Here is a 21,858-nt window from a genome sequence, read left to right on the forward strand (position 1 = left end):
GAGAACATGACCTGTGAAGAAAGATTGAAAGAATTGGGCTTGTTTAGTTTGGAAAGGAGAAGACTGAGAGGGGACATGATTGTAGTTTTCAGGTATCTAAAAAGGTATCACAAGGAGAAGGGAGAAAAATTGTTCTCCTGGGCCTCTGAGGATAAGACGAGGCAATGGGCTTAAACTGCAGCAAGGGAGGTTTAGGTTGGACATTAGGAAAGCTTCCTACCTGTCAGGGTGTTGAAAAACTGGAATAAATTGCCCAGGGGGGTTGTGGAATCCCCATCATTGGAGATATTTAAGAGCAGGTTGGACAGACACCTGTCAGGCATGATCTTTTAGACGGCGCTTAGTCCTTCTGTGAGGGCAGGGGACTAGACTTGATGACCTCCTGAGGTCCCTTCCAGTTCCAGTTCTATGATTCTATTAAATAATACTGCGTAGAGATAATATAAAATAGTTAAAGGCAAAACAAAGAAAGTACGCTTTCTCAAACTTAGTTCTAGCAGGTTGTTTGCTGAAAATAATTTCTCACTTACATCAAGCTACCAGCACCTTCATCCCTTCAAGAGGCAAGAGTATCCAATGTTTACATAGTTAGAGGTTGCTGTTCCCTTTGTCCCTTCCGAGATGGACTGCTAGAATGTCTTTATGCTCCCCTCCTATTTCCCAAGGTCCTTTGTCTTTGCCTCAGAAACCAAGAAAACCACATGGGGGTTCAGATTGCAGGGTGAACTCACCAATTTGTGTCCCCCACTGCTTGATTTATTTATTTATTTATTGAATTTTGGTTCCCTCATATGTAAATACACTTTCATTGTGTGTGCCTGTCACTGCCTCCCCCGCACCGTGCCTCAGTGCCCCTATTCGACTGTCTTCACTCGGTCCCACACAGGGCCGCCTACAGTCCGTCTCGGGTGCTCATCACCGGCCACACATCCCCCTTTCCTACGTCAGTCTTGCCCTCCAAAACCCTATTTTAGCGCCGCTGCGGTCCCCTCGGTACGGCAAGAGGGGTACCGCGGAAGGGAGAAGGGGTGGCCCGGATCCGCCCTCGCTCACGGGCTCCAACCCAGGGCCCTAAGGACTCGGATCCCTGTGAGGATCTGGTCCAGTCAGTGGGGCGAGTAGCCTAAACGCACCGACCCGCCAACCACACCGGGTTCTGCCCTGGGCTACTTCCCTTCCCCCGAGAAAGCCTTTCCGCCACGGCGCCTACCTTCCCCTTTGCGGACAGGATTGCTGGTGGAGCCGCAACGGCTCCTGGCAAGTGCAGCTTGGTTCGTCTCTGGTTTGGGGCTCCCGCTCCTGCCCGGACCCTCCTACCAGGGTCGGACCACTCTCCCCCGGTCCGGACCGGCGTGCCCTTTTCAAATGGCTGCCGCTGCCCTGACCAGCCTATCACGGACCGGGGCTGACTCGAGGGCTTGCTCCGGCCCCGCCCAACGCTGGCGCTCCCGCGTCCCATCCCGGGACGTTGCGCGCCCCCTACACTTGCCCTGGGCCTCCCCGACGTCGCCCTTGCTGACGTCAGCCCAGAGCAACGCCTGTGCGGCGTGGGAGAAGGTGGCGCATGGGGGAGTCTCCCCGCTGCGGTGGCTGCCCAGGGCTTCCCCAGCCGTGGATAAGGGATGGGGCGAGGATGCCACGTCACAGTGCCTTACAGACCCAGTTGGGTAAATCCACAGTTCTTTAAGGCAGGCTTGTTTGTCTTTTGGTTCCAAACGCATTTTAAAACCTTATTTCCAGCACACACACAACTCTTTATACACCTCTCATAGGTGCATCATTTGGTGATATTCATGACCAGTGTTTCACCATTTTTGTACTAGCTTACTCCATACGCTTCTTTGGTACTATAATATTGTATACAATCAGTTCAATTGCTTACTCTTTGTAGTTCAGAACCCTCTTTCTTCGTCCTAGGGTGTCTGGACCCAGACTGTGACTGTACAGTTGTTTTCCAACATGGCATGCACCAAACTGTCTGTTAAAAGCTGATCATTTCGCTCACTAGCGTAGTTCCTAACTGTGGTTTATGTTTACATTAAATTCTGTTTCTTAACATGAGTAACAAAACTGTCAACTACATATATTTGTTAAAAATGTAAAAGTTATGTATAAGCATGTATTTAGGAGCCAGGCTTTTTTTCTTGCATTAAGTTTTTCCATTAAAATGCTTGATAAAAGGAAGCAGTTACAATTTTGTAACTGAGGAATAGTTTTTTAGTGTGCAGTAATAATGTATTCCCAGATATCAATGCATACATATCCGTCTTCTAAAACCACACAACTTTAACTTCTAGGTTGACAACAATGAGTTTTTCTTTATTATTGGACATTTCTTGGTCAAATAGTACTGCAATCTAAAACTGTTGTCTTGTTGGACTAAAAGAAACAGTTGTAATAGTGTCCTGCGATAGGCAGAGGAACTAATTAAATGTGGTTCTACTCAGCAAAATGACTGGGGAAATTGGCACCTTAATCAGTAGATCATTGCTCTTTTGAATTCCTTGTGAACACTTTAGTGGTACTATAGTTGCTGCTTCATAGCACAGTTAGGCTTATAGAAGCAACACACATATGTGGACGGGTGAGTTGTTTTCTGTCACACCATCCATAGAACTGAAGATCTAATTCAGCCCTGATACCGCTGCTCCATGAAGGTCAGGGCTTGCAGGGCCCCCAGGTGATGCTCTCGGTACCCCTGTTGTGTTGTGCTTGCCCTGTGGAGCCCCGTGGGTGTGGGGGAGGATGTCCCAGGCGGGGTGGTGTGCCCTGCATGTGCAGCTGTGGAGAAGCTGTGGAGAAACGAGAAGTGGTCAGTTCTCCCTGAGGGCACAGTGGGTGAAGCCCAGCCCCCCCTGCGAGGCGAGGATGACAATGACCATGGCCATGTCCTGCACCATCAGAGCCGCTGTGCTTGCACAGAGGTCATGGTCGGAATGTCCAACTATCCCTGGGAGTGGGGACTTCCCCGAGACCACTCCCTTTAATAATGGAGATTGTCCATCTCCTAGAGCTGGAAGGGACCTTGAAAGGTCGAGTCCAGTCCCCTGCCTTCACAGCAGGACCAAGTACCACCCGTGACAAATTTTTGCCCCAAATGGCTTCTGCAAGGCTTGAACTCACAACCCTGGGTTTAGCAAGCAAATGCTCAAACCACTGAGATATCCCACCCATGCCCCTGTGCTGTGTATAGTGTGGGTGGGGGAGATGTTAGAGGGGATCAGAAACATGTCCGGTCTCTTCACACACGCGTGTGGTTATCAGGCCACAGCCCCTGTGTGGCACACAGCTGGAGCTACCTGCCCAGGGGTGGCACGGCACGTGCTTGCACGTGCACAGGTTGCTGCATGATCCGTGGTAAGCAAGGCCCATGCGTGCGGTCCCTGGTCTCCCTCCCTACCTCCCCGAGAAGGGGCAGTGATGACACTTACATGGTGTGGCCTCCCCAGACGACTCTGCTGACTCTGCTGACGGGACTGCTCGGGGGTCCTGGCGGTGTGGCGGCTCCTTCTCCGTGCCCTGGTCAGGGCCCTCTGGTCCCGGCTCGCTGCCCCCCAGCGTGGCACAGACCATCCTGCCCCCCAGGATGCAGTCCAGTGCCTTGAAGTAGGGGCAGTCTGCCTCTGCTGAGGAGCTGCCCCGAGTGGCCCATGCGTACCCCTGACACAGCTCTTTAATTTCCAGGCGCACCCGCTCCTGGGTGCACCTGTGGCCTTTCTGGGCCAGCTATGTGGCTGTAGACGGCCGCATTCCTCCATCTAGTGCAGAGATCATGGACATTGGGGGCCTGCCCCAAACCTCAATGTGGTCCATGATCTCCTCACTAGTCCAGGAAGGAGTGCGACGTCTACAACCCCTGGCTGGCTCCTGGGTGCTGGGGGACTGGGCAGGGGATGGCTGGCTGGCACTGGCTGCCCGGCTCATCGTGGGGCCACTGGGTCAGGGGCAGAGACTGCTGGCAGGCCTGGATCTGGCACTTGCAGTCTGGCCAGAGTCTACCCCTTTAAGTGCTCGGGGGCTGGGAGAGAGGAGAGGAGAGGAGTTTTTCTGGTTTGGCCCAGAGTGACCACCAGGGGAAACTGGGAAGGGCTGGAGGCCAGCTAATTTGAAATAAGCATCTACACAGCTCTTATTTCGAATTAGCTATTTCGAATTTGGCGTTACTCTTCGTAGAATGAGGTTTACCAAATTCGAAGTAAGCGCCCTGCTGTTTCGATTTTATTTCAAAATAGTGGTTTACCTGTATAGACGCTATTCGAAATAACGGCAAATTAACTTTGCAGTGTAGACATGCCCTAACAGATTTATTAGGGCATAAGCTTTCATGGGTAAAACCAACTTCATCAGATGAATTGGAGTGGAAATTACAGAAGAAGGAGTATATACAAGGAAGAAGTTGATTAGGTTCATTAACACAAGCAAGTCAGGGTTGAAGTGGGTCATTCACAGTATTTGGTCTGGAGATGTGAAGGTTCAGAGAGGGGAAATTGCCTTTGAAAGGTGTTAACCAGTTGAGATCCGTATTCAATCCTGTGTTGGTACTGTTGAATTTGTAAATTAATTCCAGTTCCGCTGTCTCCCTTTGTAACCAGAGAACAACACGTTCACCTCCCTGGACATTCAGTAATGGATTTCAAAATAGTCATCCTTCTACAAAAGATTTTTAAAAACCGGTTACAAAGGGAAACGGGAATTAATTAATTTGCAAACTCAACACTTTGAAAGGGCAGGGCGCATGCCTGCAGCAGAAATCACAAAACACTGTGCAGAGCTGTCAAGGCAGGCATTGTGGGATACTGGCGGAAGCCATTTCTCTTGACAAAACAAACTGTTCACACTTGATCTTTGTCAACAACAAAGGGAGGGGAAAAGACAAAAGTTTCTCGCAGAGGTGGAATTTTTTTGTCACTAAAACTGGGCGTTTTTCCCGACAAAAGTTACATTGTAGTATGTATGCTTTCACTGTTGTCAAGAAAAGGCCGTTTTTGGTGACAAAACATGCCAGTGTGGACAAGGCCATAAACTGACTCAAAGGAGACCAGTCCATGGTCATGTGGGAAGAGAGGCTCTCAAAATAAGCTGCTTAGGAGCTCCTTGTTGTCAAACACTCTCAACCTGACATTTGAAATCTCATGTTAAGCACCCCCAGTGATAGGGGAGAATGACGTCACCCTGATGAAGCTGATGAAGTTCCTTTTGAGCCTTCCAGTTCCTGTGAGCTTAATTATCTCCCATGGGAGGCTGTTGCTGCCTTGCGGGGCATCATTTCCCCTCAGTCTGAGCGAGCTTCAAGCTGTCCTGACTGATCCAATGTGAACCAAGCTTAAGGCAGTGGTGTGGAACCACTGAAAAGAACTTTCACTCTGCAGTGAAGAGGGACAGCTCCATTGAGTCTGTCGTCCTGCCAACATTTCTGTCGTGCCCTCTGTTTCCCGCCTCATGAGGTGGTTCTTCGCGTGCTTAGCGTCGTAAGGCCTGTGGGGCGCAGGGCTTCATTTGGTGCAGACTAAAGCCCTTAGGAAGTCCCCTCAACTTCTTGAGTTTCGCACTGACCGACTGGATTGTGCTGTTACAGTGTCTGTCTTGTTATAGCGTGGCTGGCCAGAATCTGGACGACTATAAGAACATAAAAATGGCCATAGGGGTCAGATCAATGGTCTGTGTAGCCTGTTAGCCTGGCTCTGCCAGTGTTCAATGCTAGGTGCTCCAGAGGGAACAAACAGAACAGGCCAATTATCAAATGATCCATCCCCTATCGTCCAAACCCAGCTTCTGGCACTCAGAAGTTTAAGGAGCTTCAGGACATCGGGTTGATCCCTGATCGTCTTGGTCAATAGCCATTGATGGGCTTATCATCCATGAACTTACTAACTCTTTGAACCCAATTATACTTTTGGGCTTCACAACATTCCCTGGCAGAAAGTTCCACAGGTTAATAGCATTTCTTGTAGAAGTGCTTCCTTATATTTGTTTTAAACCTGCTGCCCAGGTGACGCCTGGTTCTTGTGTAATGAGCGAGGGTCAGTACATTTCCTTATTCACTTTCTCTAAAACATGAATGATGTTATAGATTTTTGTCATTTCCCCCCCTTAATCACCTTTTACAAGATCATTAGTCCCAGTCTCTTTAATCTCTCCTCAGTTGGTAGCTGTTCCTTAACCCTGACCGTTTTTATTGACCTCCCCGCACCCTGCTCATGTCTAATGCATCTTTTTTGAGATAGGGTGACCAGAACTGCTTGCCGTGTTTAAGTGTGGTGGGGGTACCATGGATTTATACCAGTGATATTCAGACTTCAGTGTTTCAGGAGACAAATTTGTGATCCACATTACCCAAAAGAGCCACAGCAGGGTGACTTCATTGTAGTACAATTGATTCATATTGATACAGTATCACAAGGGAAATATTTTGTATGTACTCTCACAGCAAAATGATTGTATTTTTATCAATTACAGTTTGTTAATAACCTAATGAAAGCATCCTGATTAGTTAATAACTTGGAGCGGATAATAATTAAATTGCACAGTGTTTAGTATCAGGCTGCAAAGAGCCCCAGGAGACAGATTAGAGCAACTTGTGGCTTGCAAGCTTCAGTCTGTCACGGATCTATATAGCAGTATTAGGATGTCTTCCATCTTACTGTCTATCCCTTTCTTAATGGTTCCTTCTGTTTTGTTTGCTTTTTTGGCTGCCATTGCATACTGAGTGGACCTTTTCAGAGAACTATCCCTCACGATTCCAAGATCTATCTTGAGTAGTAACAAATATTAAAGACTCCAGTCATTTGTGTGTATAATTGGAATTATGCATTACTCTGCATTATCAGTATTGAATTTCATCTGCCATTTTATTGCTGAGTCCTCCAGTTTTGTGAGATCCCTTTTGTAATGCTTCACAGTCTGCTCTGGACTTGACTATCTTAGTTTTGTATTATGTGCAAACTTTGCTGTGTCATTGTTTATCACTTTTTTCCATATCATTTATGAATATAGTGAACAGCAGTCGTCCTAGCACACATCCCTGAGCACCTCGCTATTTATCCCTCTTCACAGTGAAAAGGGACCATTTATTGCTCCCTTTAATGGTCCAGTCTTTTACCCATTATCTGTGAGAAGACCTTCCCTCTTATCCCATGACAGCTTACTTTGCTTAAGAGCCTTTGGTGAGGGATCTTGTCAAAGGCTTTCTGGAAATCTTAACTACATTATATCCACTGGATCCCCATTGTCCACATGCTTGTTCACCCCTTCAAACAGTTTTATTCATCTGTGTGTCTTGTAATTCTGCTCTTTACTATAGCTTTATCCAGTTTGCTTGGTTGCCTATAATTGCCGGGATTGCCTCTGGAGCCTTTTAAAATAGCAGCATCACATTAGCTTTCTGCCATTCTTCTGGTACAGAAGTTGATTTAAGCAATAAGTTACATACCACAGCTAGACATGGAACTGCAGAACTACTGAGTTCCTTCAGAACTCAAGTGAATAGTCTGGTTGTGGTGACTTATTACTGTTTAATTTCTCTGTTCCCAAATCATCTCTATTGACACCTCAGTATGTAACAGTCTCTTATGTCTGTCTCCTCCCCAAAATGTCTCAAGTTTGGGAATCTCCCTCGGGTCCTCTGCGCAGATGAACACAATTCTAGTTTATCCGCTTGTCTTCCTTGACTGCCCATTAGCACTTGCCATTCAGTGGCCTCACGTTGTTTGGTCCGTATCCTGCTTCTGATGTACTTAAAAAAAACAAAAAAACCAACCCTTTGTTTTTGTGTGTCTGGCTAGTTTTTCTTCACCTGCTTAATTGTATACTTGACTTGCCAAATGTATGCTTGTTTCTGTTTTCCTTGGTAAGTTTGGACTTTTAGTTTTAACAGATGTCTTTTGGTCTCAAATGGCCTTTTTACTTAGTTTGGCTATGGTGCCATTATTTTGGTCCTTTTACTGTTTTGTTTTTTTATTTGGGACATATATGTAGTTTGAGCTCTGTTGCGGTGTTTCGAAATAGTTTCTGTGCAGCTTTCAAGCATTTCACTCCTGTGGCTGTTCCTTTTAATTTCCATTTAACTCACCTCCTTATTTTTGTGTAGTTCTCCCTTTTGAAGTTAAATGCTAGTATGGTGGGCTTCTTCGGTATTTGTTCCCTCCATAGGGATGTTATAAATGTAATGACATTATAGTCACAATTACCGAGCAGTTCAGCTGCGTTACTTCTTGGACCAGACAGTGTATGCTGCTTAAGGATTCTTTTTTTCTGGCTTCCAGGAGTAGCTGCCCCAAAAAGCAATTGTTAATGTTGTCCAGAAATGTTATTTTCACATCCCCTACTGATAAGACGTGGTCTCAGTCACTATCAGGATAATTGAACATTCTCCTGCCCCCCCCGCTTCTTTTTTTGTAGCCTCTCTAATTTCCCTGAGCATTTCAGTCATGCCCTCATTCTGATCTGGTGGTCAGTCAGTTTGGTAGTGTATTCTTATCCCAAGACTCATTTGATTCAAGGAACAGCTGGCGTTGCTGTTTGCCTTATAGATGAACCCAGTGCAAACATCCTATACCAGTGTTTCTTAAACTTAAACCAGTGTGCTGCGAGGCAGTCAGAGGTGTGCTCAACAAAAAATCCTTGGTGTTCCTCATTTTAAAAAAAATTGTTTGTTGTTCCTCAGTCTTAAAAAGTTTAAGAAACACTGTCCTATACAGTAGCTACATGGTCCTCTCTCCAAACACTTACATTTACTATGGCCATGTATACACTGGCACTTTAGTGCTGTAACTTTCTGATTCGGGGGTGTGAAAAAACACCCACAACTGTACGCAGCAATTTACAGTGCTGTAAAGCACTGGTGTGAACCAGGCTACAGCACTGAGAGCCGTGCTCCCAGAGCAGCTAGCTACTCCTTGTGGAGGTGGCTTACATAGAGCCCTGGGGGAGCTCTCTCCTAGCACTCATGCCAGGGCCACACTTCTGTTTACACTTTTCAGTGTAGCTGCAGGGTGCCATTTCTGATTCTGCTTAACCCAGCCTTGCTCCCCTGAGTCCTGACCCTTCTTTTTGGTTACTGTTTCTTCTCTGAAATCTCAGCTTTCTTTTGTAGACTTGACTGTTGCAGGTCTGCCAGGACATACGGAAAGGATGAAGTCCTCGTTTTCTGTTGAAATATGTGCTTAGATTTATTGTTCCCAGTATTGTAATTTCTCACCTCACTGTTGACGCTAGCCTTGTTGCAGAACTTTCTGTCTTTTCCCTTGAGACATGCTGCAAGCTGTATGTTCTCCACAGGTGCAAATCTTGGCAGAACCTTTAGAGAAGAGATGGTTATTTGCATGTGATTCTGCTTCTCTGACAATATCATTCCTGCGGTCGTCTTCCCACCTCTCCTCCTCTTATTTGATGCTGCTTTGCTAGCTGTTCAAGAGCTTACACCTGACTTGTCTCTTTCTTTTTCTCTCTCTTTAATTGGCTTGTTTTGTGAGTTTCACCTTCTGTTCAGTGAAGAGCACTGACTGAAGTGTTTAGAGCGCAGTGGTTATAGCTCTATGGGTGGCATGCAAAGGCGAGGATGAGTCTGGATCATGATTTACCCTACTACTGCTGCCCTCAGATCCGCCTGTGTCATGCTAGAGAGCTAAGACCCAAGAGCTAGAATTCTGATTGCTTGGTGTCTTCAGAGACACCGAATTGCAGGCAAATTTTGCCTTGCTGGCTTTTATAGCTTCCAGTGGTCGTTAAAAATCGCACTCTCAAAAACATAGTCCACAAACTTTTGACTGAATAAGTTTTTAATTGTTGCAGATAAATGTCAACAAGTAACGTGTGGCCGTTTCAACGTGCTCTTTATTTCTGTTCTGATGCAGCTTCCAGGTGGGAGTCCCCCTCAATACGTGAAGACATGCAGCCAGAAATATGGATTGCACAGGAGCTGCGGCGAATTGGAGATGAGTTTAATGCCTCTTACTGCCCAAGAAGGGTAACGCTATTTTCTGTTTCCTTACACGCAGACTGGGAAAGGGTTATAATATTTGCAACAAGACATGTTTCCAGAAGTTGTTTCATGTTCCCAAATGTTCAGAGAGGTTTGTAACATTAACTTTGTGGATAAGTATGTAATACTTACTTTACAGAGCCACTAGCCATCACTCCATTGTGAAGGTTATTTTGAGGTTTTTTTACTTAACTGGGAATCGTCCTCTTTTCTATGATGTATACAGTATATCTTCCCCTAAGTCAAAGTACTTGGTGTAAAATTCTGCCTTCATGAACATGAGGCACAGTGCACAGAAGCGAGAACAATTGTTTTTAGAAGGAACTAAGTGGAAAAAAAAGATTTGCATGGCTTTCCAATGTGAATTCTGCACTGCTTGCATGTTTACACATGTGATTTCTAGCCATTACCTTGTGCTTTCACTCTTTTGAGATGAGACCTACACTAAGCAGAGGTGTCACTAGGTCACAGTCAAAAAGTTTAAGGCCAGCAGGGACCACCTGATCATTTGTGTGACCTGTGTATCGTAGCACACTAGCACCACCCAGCAACCCTCATGCTAATCCCAACAAGCCTAATTAGACCTAGCAAAATGCAGGACTATGTAGCACTTTAAAGACTAACAAGATGGTTTATTAGATGATGAGCTTTCGTGGGCCAGACCCACTTCCTCAGATAAGATAGTGGAAGAAAATAGTCACAACCATATTTCTTCCACTATTAGATCTGAGGAAGTGGGTGTGGCCCACGAAAGCCCATCATCTAATAAACCATCTTGTTAGTCTTTAAAGTGCTTCATAGTCCTGCATTTTGCTTCAGCTACACCAGACTAACACGGCTACATTTCTATCACTAATTAGACCTAAGTATTACAGCCCCTCGTAGCCTAATCTGCTGCGTGCCGAGGGCAGCAGAACCGGGTGCACTGAACCCAAGGTCCCTATTGATCAAGTGAGAGAATATGTTAGCTGCTTGGATTCTGAACTGGCTTGTGTGAAGTCAGTAACACAAGAATATTCTACTTTTTTAAAACAGAAAATCCATATAGAATTGTCCCTAGCTTGACTTTCTTGGGGGGCAGGGCGGCTTCACTTGTCTCAATCTCAGTGCAACGTGTTCTCATCCCAGGCTGCTGCTTGACCTGTGGGGCCCTGTTCTCCTCTTCTATGCCATCTAATTCTCTGCACCCCTTTCTTTCTCTCCTGGGCGTTGCTAATACTTTGTGTGAGGTGCTGAGCTTAGCAGCATATTCCACAGCTGCACTAACATAGTGTGAAGAAAAATCTTTTTCTAGCTGTTTTAATTTGTTTTTCTTTTATTTTTCTTAGTGGAACAAGCTGATGGAAAGGGACTTTCTCTCCTGTTACCTGGACAATCCTATCTCTGTTGGGGGAAGGCAGTTTCCTTTCCTTCCGTTGATTTTACATGCCGTGGCAGCATAAAAGAGCCAGTGCAGTCCTATGTTCTCCCGCTGGAGAATTCTGCCTGGCCCGAGCTTTGAGCAAAGGATGTTAAGTGTGATGTTTGGTGCGCTCAATTTTTTCTTTCAGTTTTATGCATTGGTGGAATGTCGTTTTGAAGTGATTGGGACTTCTTTTAATTGTAGGCTTCTAGCATCTCACTGGGTAGAGTGCTGCATTATGCAATGATATCTCTCCTTTGATTGTGGTTAGAATCAGATCTTGTGCAAGAACATTCACAGGATGCATTCGTTCTATTCTGTCCTCCTATCTTCTGACTGTCCATCAAGCCTCCTCTGTGGTTTCCACAGAATGAATTCAACACTGTTTCTTGAAATAGTGGTCAATGGAAATAGTGTTCAAAGGTAGCTAACTCCGGGCTGATGTCTAATTGTGCAGGATAAATGCATTACATTCTTTGTTATGGTATGACCTAAGCAGTACTGTATAATGTGCTAGAACTGGACATCCCAGTTCAACTCATGGTTAAAAACACACACTAAAAGAATATATTTCCTCTACTGTCTTTGGAAAGTTTAGCAGGTGGAGGCAATAATATAGTAGTCCAGCTGTGAGGATTCAAATGAATCAGGTTTTTAGTACTGTAACTAAAAGTTCATGTTTGGGAAAACTCCATTTTGATAGTTGTGACCATTAAGAAACTGGTTTATGTATATCATTCACAAAGATGCTGACAATTGTGCAAATATCTGACTTAGTGTAAGCAAACTTGCTGGGGCAGTGTGATCCAGTGGAAAGGTCCCTATACTAGGAATCAGTTTCTCTGCTACTTGTCTCTTGAACACTAGTTTACCCATCAGTAAAATGGGGACTGTCCTAGTTAGCTTCTTGTAAACCACTTTGAGAAGTACCCAGGAAAAGAGTTGTATTATAGCTAAATATTACTACTCTAATGTTTTATTAAACTCTTGCTTTGATGAAATCAGAATGGATTGAATATTTAGCTATAATTTTAGTAATTTTAGTAATATTTAGTATAGTTTTAATCACTATGTCAGTTGTCAAAGAGGAAACTTAAAATTTATTGTGTCGGAGTGGTAGCCATGTTAGTCTGCAACTTTAAAAACAAGTAGTCCTGTGGTACCTTAAAGACTATAAAGTGTGTGTGTGTGTGTGTGTGTGTATATATCTCATATATAAATATAAATAATCACAAGCTTTCATGAGCAAAACCCACTTCTTCAGATGAGATGATCTTGAGTGGATGTATTGGATCTCCACTCAAGATCATCTCATCTGATGGAAGTGGGTTTTGCTCATGATGCTATATATATATTAGTCTCTACAGTGCCACAGGACTACTCCTATTTAAAATTAATTGTATTTTGTATTTGTGCTTTTTAGTAGTTTTCCTAAAGAAAAGGTGATTCATGCTGATCGGTAATTATTTAAACATGTTGATTTGCAGCTAAATATGTCCTTTACACTAAATCTGGTACTTGCCTTTTGCTAACCAGGGCTATGCTACAGCTGTAAGCATTTATTTAAGCAGCTGTATAGCTAAACATATATTTGAGATTATTAAATTTTTACATTTTTTAAGTTCAGAAATGTACTAGAATAATATGCATGATTTGTGTCAAATTGCAGTTGGATGGAAATTAAATTAAAAATGAATGAAACCCTCCATTCAAAAATTGTTATGACCAATATCTGGCGCATATGTAAGTGGGAAGAGTAAGTTCAAGAAAACATGTTTTACATTTGAAACTAGCTGATTAAACTAAGTATTTTTTGTGGTGAGTGAATTGAACTGGTTTCTGGTTACTGTGTCCTTCGAGGTTTCGGAACTAGTAGATCTAATCCTCACATCTTGTTTCTGTTCAGACATTTTAAGAGGAAAATGAGCTTTCCTGCTTTTTCGATTCCCGGTTGGTTTCTCAACTTTGAACTAGTCATTGACCTGAAATAGGAGAATAGACTGAAATGATGAAACTGAGGCTCTGTCGAAAGTAGGTAACACACTCTGGTTTAGCACTTTTAGCAAACTCTGCTTAGACAGCGATTTCTGCTAGTTCAATCGTTTCTTTAAAACATTGGTGCCAAAGGTGTAGTGCTTGAATGCTGTTCTAATTTGTTTTTAAGAGCCATAGGTTGTCATAATTACAAATTTAATTTGAAATAGTAAATTTTTCTTTGAAAATCTAAGATTTGATTTTTTAAAAATGGAGGAGTTATTTTAGGGGTTGATTGTTTTATTCGTCCTGCCTGAATGTTTGTCTATAAGTTGAACATGGGAACCGGGACAAGTCACCTGACACCAAAGCTAGAACACCTATCAATCTGTAGGTTTGGATTCTATAGGGTAATGGATAATGTTACTCGTCTGTGCAAATATGGTATAATTATCCTGTGGTATTTAAACTATACCCATTCCCAGTCATGTGCTAACTGCATTCTGAAGAAAACAGAGTAGTACATTGTGTGGGTTATCGCAAAGCTTTTCTCCTGTGGGGGCTTATACTCAAATGTTTGAAGTCATAAGATTTTAATGGACTTGAGCAAATTTTAGCACCCATTGGCGTGTGTTCAAGAGAAAATCTGAACTGAAATAAGGTGGTAGGTACTGGAAATGTATATACCAGTAACTTACATACATTTTCATTTTCAATCTCATTTTTATACATCTTAACAATTGATTAGAAAAGAGGAGACTAAAGGGGGATAAGATAGAGATCTATAAAATCATGACTGGTGTGGAAAAAGTGAATAAGGAAAAGTTATTGACTTATTCCCACAGTATAAAAACTAGGGGTCACCAAATGAAATGAATAGGCAGCGGGTTTAAAACAATCAAAAGGAAGTGTTTCTTCACTCAGCCCGCAGTCAACCTGTGGAACTCCTTGCCAGAGGATGCGGTGAAGGCTGGGACTTTAACAGGGTTCAAAAAAGAGCTAGATAGATTCAGGGAGGTTAGGTCCATCAATGGCTACTAGCAGGATGGGTAGGAATGGTTTGTAGCCTCTGTTTGTCTGGAAATTGGTGACATATGAAAGTTTTAACATCCCACACACTGAACAGAAGTTTTAGAGCATAGAATAATCTAGTTTTTTTCCACTCTGCAGCTGCTGATTCTCAAGCACTTTTTTGTTTTCATTTCTGTCTTAAGATATTTCTTTTAAAACTGCTGCTTTTTTCCCCTCTTGGCCAGAGTTGATTACAGTTGCCAGCTTTAATGCTTTATACTCATTAAAGAAAATGTAAGACGCTACTTGTAACCTCTTGTGTGATGTGTAGATGTATGCAATGTTGTACCTAATTTGGTCCTTGGATTTTAGAGAGAGAGTGGGTGAGAGAGTCAGTCAGTCAGTCAGTCAGTCAGTCAGTCAGTCAGTCAGTCAGTCTCTCTCTCTCTCTCTCAAGTTTTTCCTGCAGGATGATGGAATATTCCTGCTGGGCAACAGAATGACATCATCAGTGTCTACAGGCTCTCTCAGCGAAGTGAAAGCGACTATAGAGGGGGGTAGGCGAGCGTAGCAAGCAGAGAGCACAGCCCCCAGTATCTCTTATTGAACAAATTTTTATGGATGAAAGAGACGAGTTTGCACACTGAACAGAGCTCTTTAGGTCTTTGGGTGTAGTCGCTAGTAAGTTTTCTTGGTCCATTTTAAAATAGAGATGAATAAAATTGGTACATGTTTTCATTTCTATAAATTCTTTGTTTAAAGTGTGGCCTGTATGAGCCTTGAAGATGGTTTGTGGTGATCGCTACATAAACCTTAGTGCCGTATCTAATCAAATTGGGGACTTTTGGACCTCATGAATGTGTTTGCTCATAACTTATTGGCATTGACATCAGTGGATTATCGCCACCTAAATAGCGTCACAGTTGTTGTTTTGCATGTTGCAGCCTTTTTTGTTACTGTGGGAAGAAATGTAATTGTTTTCCAGTGGTTGAGTCAGTAAGCTCTTTGTTTTCTTTAAGGAGGAGTATCTGGGAAATTACAACTTAAACATACAGTTTTATCCATCAAGTTATTGCTCAGCTTAGTCTGTGTTGCCAGTTGAAAGCAAGTGTAGAATTAAAAGTTCTATATCTGTTTTAACAGCATAGCGAATGGGACTGACATTGACAGTAACCATTGAACAGGGCTGATTGCAATATTGGCTGTCAAATTAAAAAATCTGTGCTTTCTTTTGATTGGTTGCTGGTGGAGAAAAAACGAAACACCACTGTCAGGAGCCATGGAAATGCCACAGACTTCATCAGGGGTTAATTGGTCATTGGTTTTGGAGGGATGATCAAATGTTTTTATTTTGAATACAATGGAAAGCAAATGGTGATAGTAAACCACCTTCAGAAGTGATGTGGTGCGATTAGAAACACAGGACTGCGTGAACGAGTAGTGCACAAATGGCACTCTGCATGGACAAGTGGACGTTGTCAGACAGCAATGCACAGTGGCCCAGCACTCGAGTGCTTGCATGTTCTGTAGGCGGATTGCTGTTCACGCTGACTGTATGCGTGTGGTGGACAAAAAGAGCTTACCCCGTGCTTGCCCTCTGTCAGTACCTGTGGGGAGTGGAGAAGCAAAGCGCAGGACTTCCTCCCCAACTGCTGGGTGATGGGTGGGCGGGTGAGATCACTATCTTGCATTGCTTGGTTGGGAGGGGCTGGAAGAGAAGTGCTAGGCCTGGAGGGGAGGGGTTTGAAAATGACAGGGCCTTATGTGACCTTTTTTCTTGTGTACTGATTCCAGAAGAGAGCGAGAGAATGCATGTTGTATCAGGCAGGAGTTCTCAACCGGGGTACCTGTACCCTTAAGGGTCGTCATGATGTACCCTCCGGAATACCTAATTCATCTAAATATTTGCCTCATTTTACAACAAGCACTTGCAACACTGTACAGAGTGTGATTTCTTACAGACAGTGACTTGTCTGAAATGTAAATGATATTTGTATTCTAGTTGGTTTATAATTAATGGTAAAAATGAGACTGTCAGCAGTTGTTCAGTAAGAGTGTGCTGTGACGTTTTTATATTTGTGTCTGATTTTGTAAGCAGGTAGATTTGAAGTGAAGTGTAACTTTGGGGTACTGAGGACAAATGAGACTCCTGAAAGGTTTCCAGTAATCTGGAAAAGTTGAGCACCGCTGATACAAGAAAACTGGGCGTTGCTCCCTTGCTCGAGTTGAAAATTGTATTTCAAGCCCATTCCTGCGTGTAACTACAGGTAGTGCCTTGGTATTAAAAGTGAAAGAATTTCTATCACCATGAACAGGGGCTGCTGGACTCAGCGCGACCTGGGACCGAGCAGTCCTGGCTCGTGTGCCCGATGGCTCTTACTACATTTAAAATGCAGAGCCACAGCACAGGTAGCTTACGGAGTAGTCCCGGCTTGAGCCAGCTCCTGGAACTACACCCGCTATGGCTCGGCAGAATGGTCCTCGTTGACTAATTGTGTAGTCGATACAAATTGTATCAACTACACGATTAGCCCGATAACAATTTAACATCCGTAATACCTGCATTATCAATCTTCGCTTCCCTTGTGTCTCGAATCCCTGGTTGTCTGCTGAACTGCCTGAAGCATTTCTTCTGACTGTAATTTGCTGGACATTGATCACACAGTGGAGGAGAAGAGACATGGCGGGCTGCAGACACAAACCCTGCTATGTGATTGGCTTCAATGGCCAGTTTTGTCTGGCTGCTCCTGGCCACCAGAGTTCTAAAGGGCTAATCGTGGGGCGTAGGAGTAGGGGGTGGATTAGAGAGAGCCCGAGGGTATTATTTCAGCATCAGCAGGCAAGAGGGGGAAGGAAGGTCTCCTGTCTTACTCTGTAGGTTGGAAGCTATGTAAGTGTAATAATGACCATTCATTATGTCACACAACTAGATAGAACCATGAGTAGGAAAACCTTATCTCTGTGTCAAGGGCATGTGCAGACATGAATTTCCTGCACTAAATATGAATGTATCTTCTTATTTTACACAGTAGCAGCACAGAGAGAAAGGTATTGAAGCTTATGTCTTTTGTTTGGAATCCGTTAATTTTGTTAGGGGGGCAGTGCATAGCCATTGAAGGATAAATAACTCCTCTCCTGAGCTAAATCGCCAGTCTTTTCATTGCTGTTGCCCTGATTATTTGTTGTGAATAAGGCAGCACAACTGCATCAGGCAGCATATGTGAAGAGACCAACAGTCTACATTAAAATGCACACTATTGCTCTAGCTGAGATTGGGGAGTACAGTTATGTGTGTTGCTCACTCCCTTCTGTCGTGGCTTGCCATGGAAGCAGTGCAGAATCCCACAGAAAGGAGACAGCATAAACCCTAGTTGCCTAAAAGGAATAGTTACAGCTCTCAGATCTTGTGTTCGTCTTTGTTAAGGCTGGTACAGCTCCTGCTGTAATGACACAAGGTGCTCAAACTGAGTCACAGGAGCTTATGGTGCCAGAGGGAAAGTCCGAGATAGTAACAAGCAGGTGTGAGTGCCCAGTGTAGAATAGGACTGGAACAGAGCCGGGTGTGTGCATTTCCTACAGATCTTACCAGTGTCCTGGCATCGTATGTCCCCCTCCCACTGTCCTTTCATGCTGCACTCAGCCTGATATTTTAACTCAGAAATATGCTAATAGTAATGCTAATAGAACAGCAACATCAACAGTTTCTGTAAAGGATTGAGTCAACATGTTGCAGAAAAGCACAAGACATGAAAGGCATCGGCATAATAACTTTAAAATGTCGTGTCACTTCCCACTTTAGGAATCCTCTTAGAGGAGCCACTCTCCCTGTGCCTTGGGATTGCTGCTCATGTGGTGCGTGTAGACCATGGGAGAGACGGCCGTATCTTTGCACTGGAAATGCACTTGCCCTCAGCCGAAGGGGAGCTGGTTCACTTAGGCCTTTTTGCATCTCTGACTGGAATTTTACTTGGTCCTCCCAGTAGTGGCTGCCTAACCCTACTTCTGTGCACCGGGGTTTGGTGGGAATCTAGTGTTCTTATTTTTAGCTCCCTTCTGTTTTCCTAGACTTTAGTTTGGCAGATTGTTGCGCACCTGATTGGTTAAGAGTATCAGATTGGTGTGCAAAGATTGTGTACTGGAGTAAACTGCTGTGATCTGGTCTTGAGATTATTTAACAATAGATTTTTATTCAGCTCTTGACTTAGTCATTCATACCTCGAAACCAAGCAGGATGCATCGCTAAGCATAACAATGGGTGCTCGTGACATGGCTTTGAAGGAGCAGCTTGGCGTCACGGTCTGTTTTTGTTTCCTACACACCTGCTTCCCGGATTGAGCTGCCCTGGCTTGTTTTCATTTGGGTATTTTGGCATATGTGGAATGAAATTCCAGACTCTTATTTCATGTCAGTTAGATTAAGGCAGGGAAGCTACTCCTTGGAAAACCGCATTTTCAGAGGATCAGTTAGCCTGATGGTGTATACACATGTAAGCAGGATCGACGCCTTCACTGCTGGGTTACTGGCTCTGGCCTCCTCCGACCTCAGCCATCCCAGTCCCTCTGCTGCTTCTCCGTCTTTCTTATCCCTTTGAACATGCCAAGCTCCTGTGGTTCCATCCTTCCCATCTAGCCCCTGCCACCTTCTTTGGGAGTAAGATCTAGACCCCCCCCCCCCCCCCCTTTCTTCATACCCAGGGTTCTGCTACCATTTAACCAAAGGCCCTCAGGCCAAGTTGATTTAACCTCTCTACAGAGAGAGAAACCTGAGGTCTCTCTCAAAGCTGAGGCTCCACTCCTGCAGTGCAGTATGGCTGAATGACTCCTGTGGCTTTATGTATCTTGTCCCCACGGGGGCCTGAAGAGGAGAAAATAAAATATTTGGGCCTTCAAAATGTTTTCTCATGCCTCCTTTATACATTATAGACTGGCTTTAAAACCAGTTTTATTTTGCCTTTGAAATATTACAAAAATTGGGTGTTGTATTTTCTTATCTTTCTCATGTCTTGAGGACCCAGGAGTGTAGACTAAAAGCTTATTTAAACCCTTACTCTAAGAGGAAAGGTATTGAGGGAGGGACAGAAAGCTAGATAGTCACCTTGTGATTAAGTTTTGATACATGTTTCATTCAAAGAACAAAAATGGACAGGCTGAACAAAAATAATTTCCTCTCCCAATTAAGTAGGGTTCACCATCTGCCGCCTTCATAAATCCGAAGAAGAAAGGCCCATAAATCTGAAGAGTTTTTCCTTTACAGATAAACTTCCAGCCATTTCCTTTAACAACAAACCCAAGCCAGCCCTGTTCGGCATTTGCCAGTCCTAGTTAATGGCACAGATACTCAGCTTCCTGCTCCATAGAGTCGGTACTCTAGGAAGCTTATTCTTTCTTTTGAGTCAGTTGAAGGAACTGACGCGTATTTATTGCCCTAACTGAAAATAAAACCTTAAATTTATTCCAGTAAACTTATGACGAGCCCGTACTGAAACTGGAGCAAAATCAGTTCTGTATGTAAAAGATTAAAAAAAAAGTGTGCTGTGGTTACAAGCCTTTGCAGGCACGGCGTACAGAGAACTGATTTCCTTCCATCTTGTTACGGAGATAGAGAGAGGAAATGCCCTGGCCTTATCGCATACCCATTCTGTCAAGCAAGTGCTTGAGAGCCCGGGTGACAGCTTGGAGAAAGCTGCACCAGCTGCTGTGGAGTTTTTTCTGTCTGTAAAGGTGCTGACTGCCTTGTGTGAATAATTACAGTTAACCTGTCTCAAACCAGTGCTGAGCAGAACTGGCTAGGGCTTCCAGCCGAGCAATTATTTACCCTGCCTGTCGGAGCAAGAGGGGTCATGTTCATTTTAAAAGGCAGCGCCTATGTCATTTCACAGCATTTTTGGCTTATTATGCAGAGAATATTATTAAGGAAATCACTAGCACAGTTTTCCTGACAATGAAGCCATTAATCTGATTTTATTGAAAGAGTTGGTTAGTGTGTTTTATTTTTAAATGTTCAATCACACTGGAACAATGTCTTCCAAATTCCCGTCACACGTAATAGAAATGAAAAACAAATCTGGCACAGAGGTAGGGTGTGTTGATGTTGGATGCCAGCTATTTCATTAGTGTCAAATCAGCAGCTTAGTTTCCAGATTTGCCACGTGAAACTTGCCAATAGTTCAGTGTAGTCAAAATTTCACACAGTAGAACTCCGAGATATGAACTGGCCAGTCAACCACACACCTCGTTTGGAACCAGAAGTACACAATCATGTGGCGGCAGCAGAGACAAGAAACCAACAACCACCCCAGCACGATACTGTGTGTTAAATTACTAAAAATAAAGGGAAAGTTTAAAAAAAAAAACACACACACACACACACACCAGGGTAAGAACTTTCTGTGCTTGTTTGGTTTAAGTGTTAAAAAACAGCATTTTACTTCTACATAATTACCTGTCAAAATTGTCTTAAGTCAATGTAAACTTGAAAGAACAACCGTAATGTTTTGTTCAGAATTCTGAACATTCCCGAGTTAAACCTCCATTCCTGAGGCTTTTGTAACTGAGTTTTTACTGTACAGCGAAATGCACTTTGTAAACTTTTTTCCTATTTTACTTTTTCCACTTTCAGTTGAAAAGAGCAGAGTTGTTTTCAGATGTCTCTCCACGTACATAGACTAGAAACCTTGACCAAACGCTGTTTACACAGGTGGAGTCACTTGAGAACAATTGGAGGTTCACTAGTTCATTAGTTCTGGCACCGATCGCCCTTAGCTTTATTTAGCTGCCTAGCATGAATTACACCAAATCACTGGTTTTCTTAAATAAATTACAGCTACCAGATTTTCCACTTTGGGAATCTGAAACATTTTTCAGAGTCAACCATTTGGACTATGGCACAGTTATACACAGAAAATACATGTTCTTGGCTTTTTCCCAATTGTTTTCATTTGTACCAAATCTCACAAATTACATGCCATTTTTTATATACCTAATCTTGGAATCGATTTAGTGTCAGTATATTAAATATATAATGTGTAAATATAATGATGGTTGCTGTATTGCTAAAATCAGTAGCCCTCTAAACTTTTTGTCGTGCTCCCCTGACTTGTAATGAAAGGTTGGAGGTCAAGGGCTACAGTTGGGGCAGTGCTGAGTGGCATACAGCTCCTCCTCTCTCCCCTCCTCCCCCCGAATGTTCCTTCACACCCCCTGGAAAGGCATGCCCCACTGTGGGGGACCACTGTCCTAAATGAACGTAGGCATTCTTAGGGTAAGTCTACACAGCGTGGCTATTTCGGGATACCAGAGGGATCCTGGAATAGCTACCCGGCGTCTTAAGCCACCCGTTATTTCAAAATATTTTTTGAGATAACGGGCGTGCTATTTCGGCATCCCTGTAACCCCTGTTCCTCGAGGGTTAAGGGATGTCTTGAAATAGTGTGTTATTTCAAAAATTGGTGCTGTGTAGACATGCCATTTTCAAAATCAGCTATTTCAAACTA

The 21,858-nt window shown here is 43.7% G+C and overlaps 1 protein-coding gene and 1 long non-coding RNA gene across 24 annotated transcripts in view; one reads left to right on the top strand and one right to left on the bottom strand.

Moving 5' to 3' along the window:
- The window catches only part of BCL2L11 (BCL2 like 11), a 161,683-nt gene that overhangs the window by 134,014 nt on the left and 5,811 nt on the right, over positions 1-21,858 (top strand). For 14 of the 23 annotated variants that reach the window (XM_075925871.1, XM_075925878.1, XM_075925877.1 and 11 more), the window contains 3 exons: positions 9,852-9,964; positions 11,308-11,506; positions 13,288-13,412. The exons of 3 other annotated variants lie outside the window; for them this stretch is intronic. In XM_075925871.1, coding sequence (XP_075781986.1) covers positions 9,852-9,964; positions 11,308-11,421 — 227 coding nt within the window. In that variant the 3' untranslated portion in view covers positions 11,422-11,506; positions 13,288-13,412. The remainder of the gene's footprint in view (positions 1-9,851; positions 9,965-11,307; positions 11,507-13,287; positions 13,413-21,858) is intronic. 6 more of the 23 variants (XM_025181517.2, XM_075925884.1, XM_014570318.3 and 3 more) reach the window with 2 other exon arrangements.
- Positions 2,446-9,858, bottom strand: LOC142828097 (uncharacterized). Its single transcript, XR_012903089.1, has 2 exons — positions 9,197-9,858; positions 2,446-2,792 (listed from the first exon to the last, which is right to left on the bottom strand). It is a non-coding gene; the product is annotated as an uncharacterized LOC142828097 (long non-coding RNA).

Source organism: Pelodiscus sinensis, chromosome 3 (assembly GCF_049634645.1).
Source record: "Pelodiscus sinensis isolate JC-2024 chromosome 3, ASM4963464v1, whole genome shotgun sequence".
Taxonomy (NCBI): Eukaryota; Metazoa; Chordata; order Testudines; family Trionychidae; genus Pelodiscus; species Pelodiscus sinensis.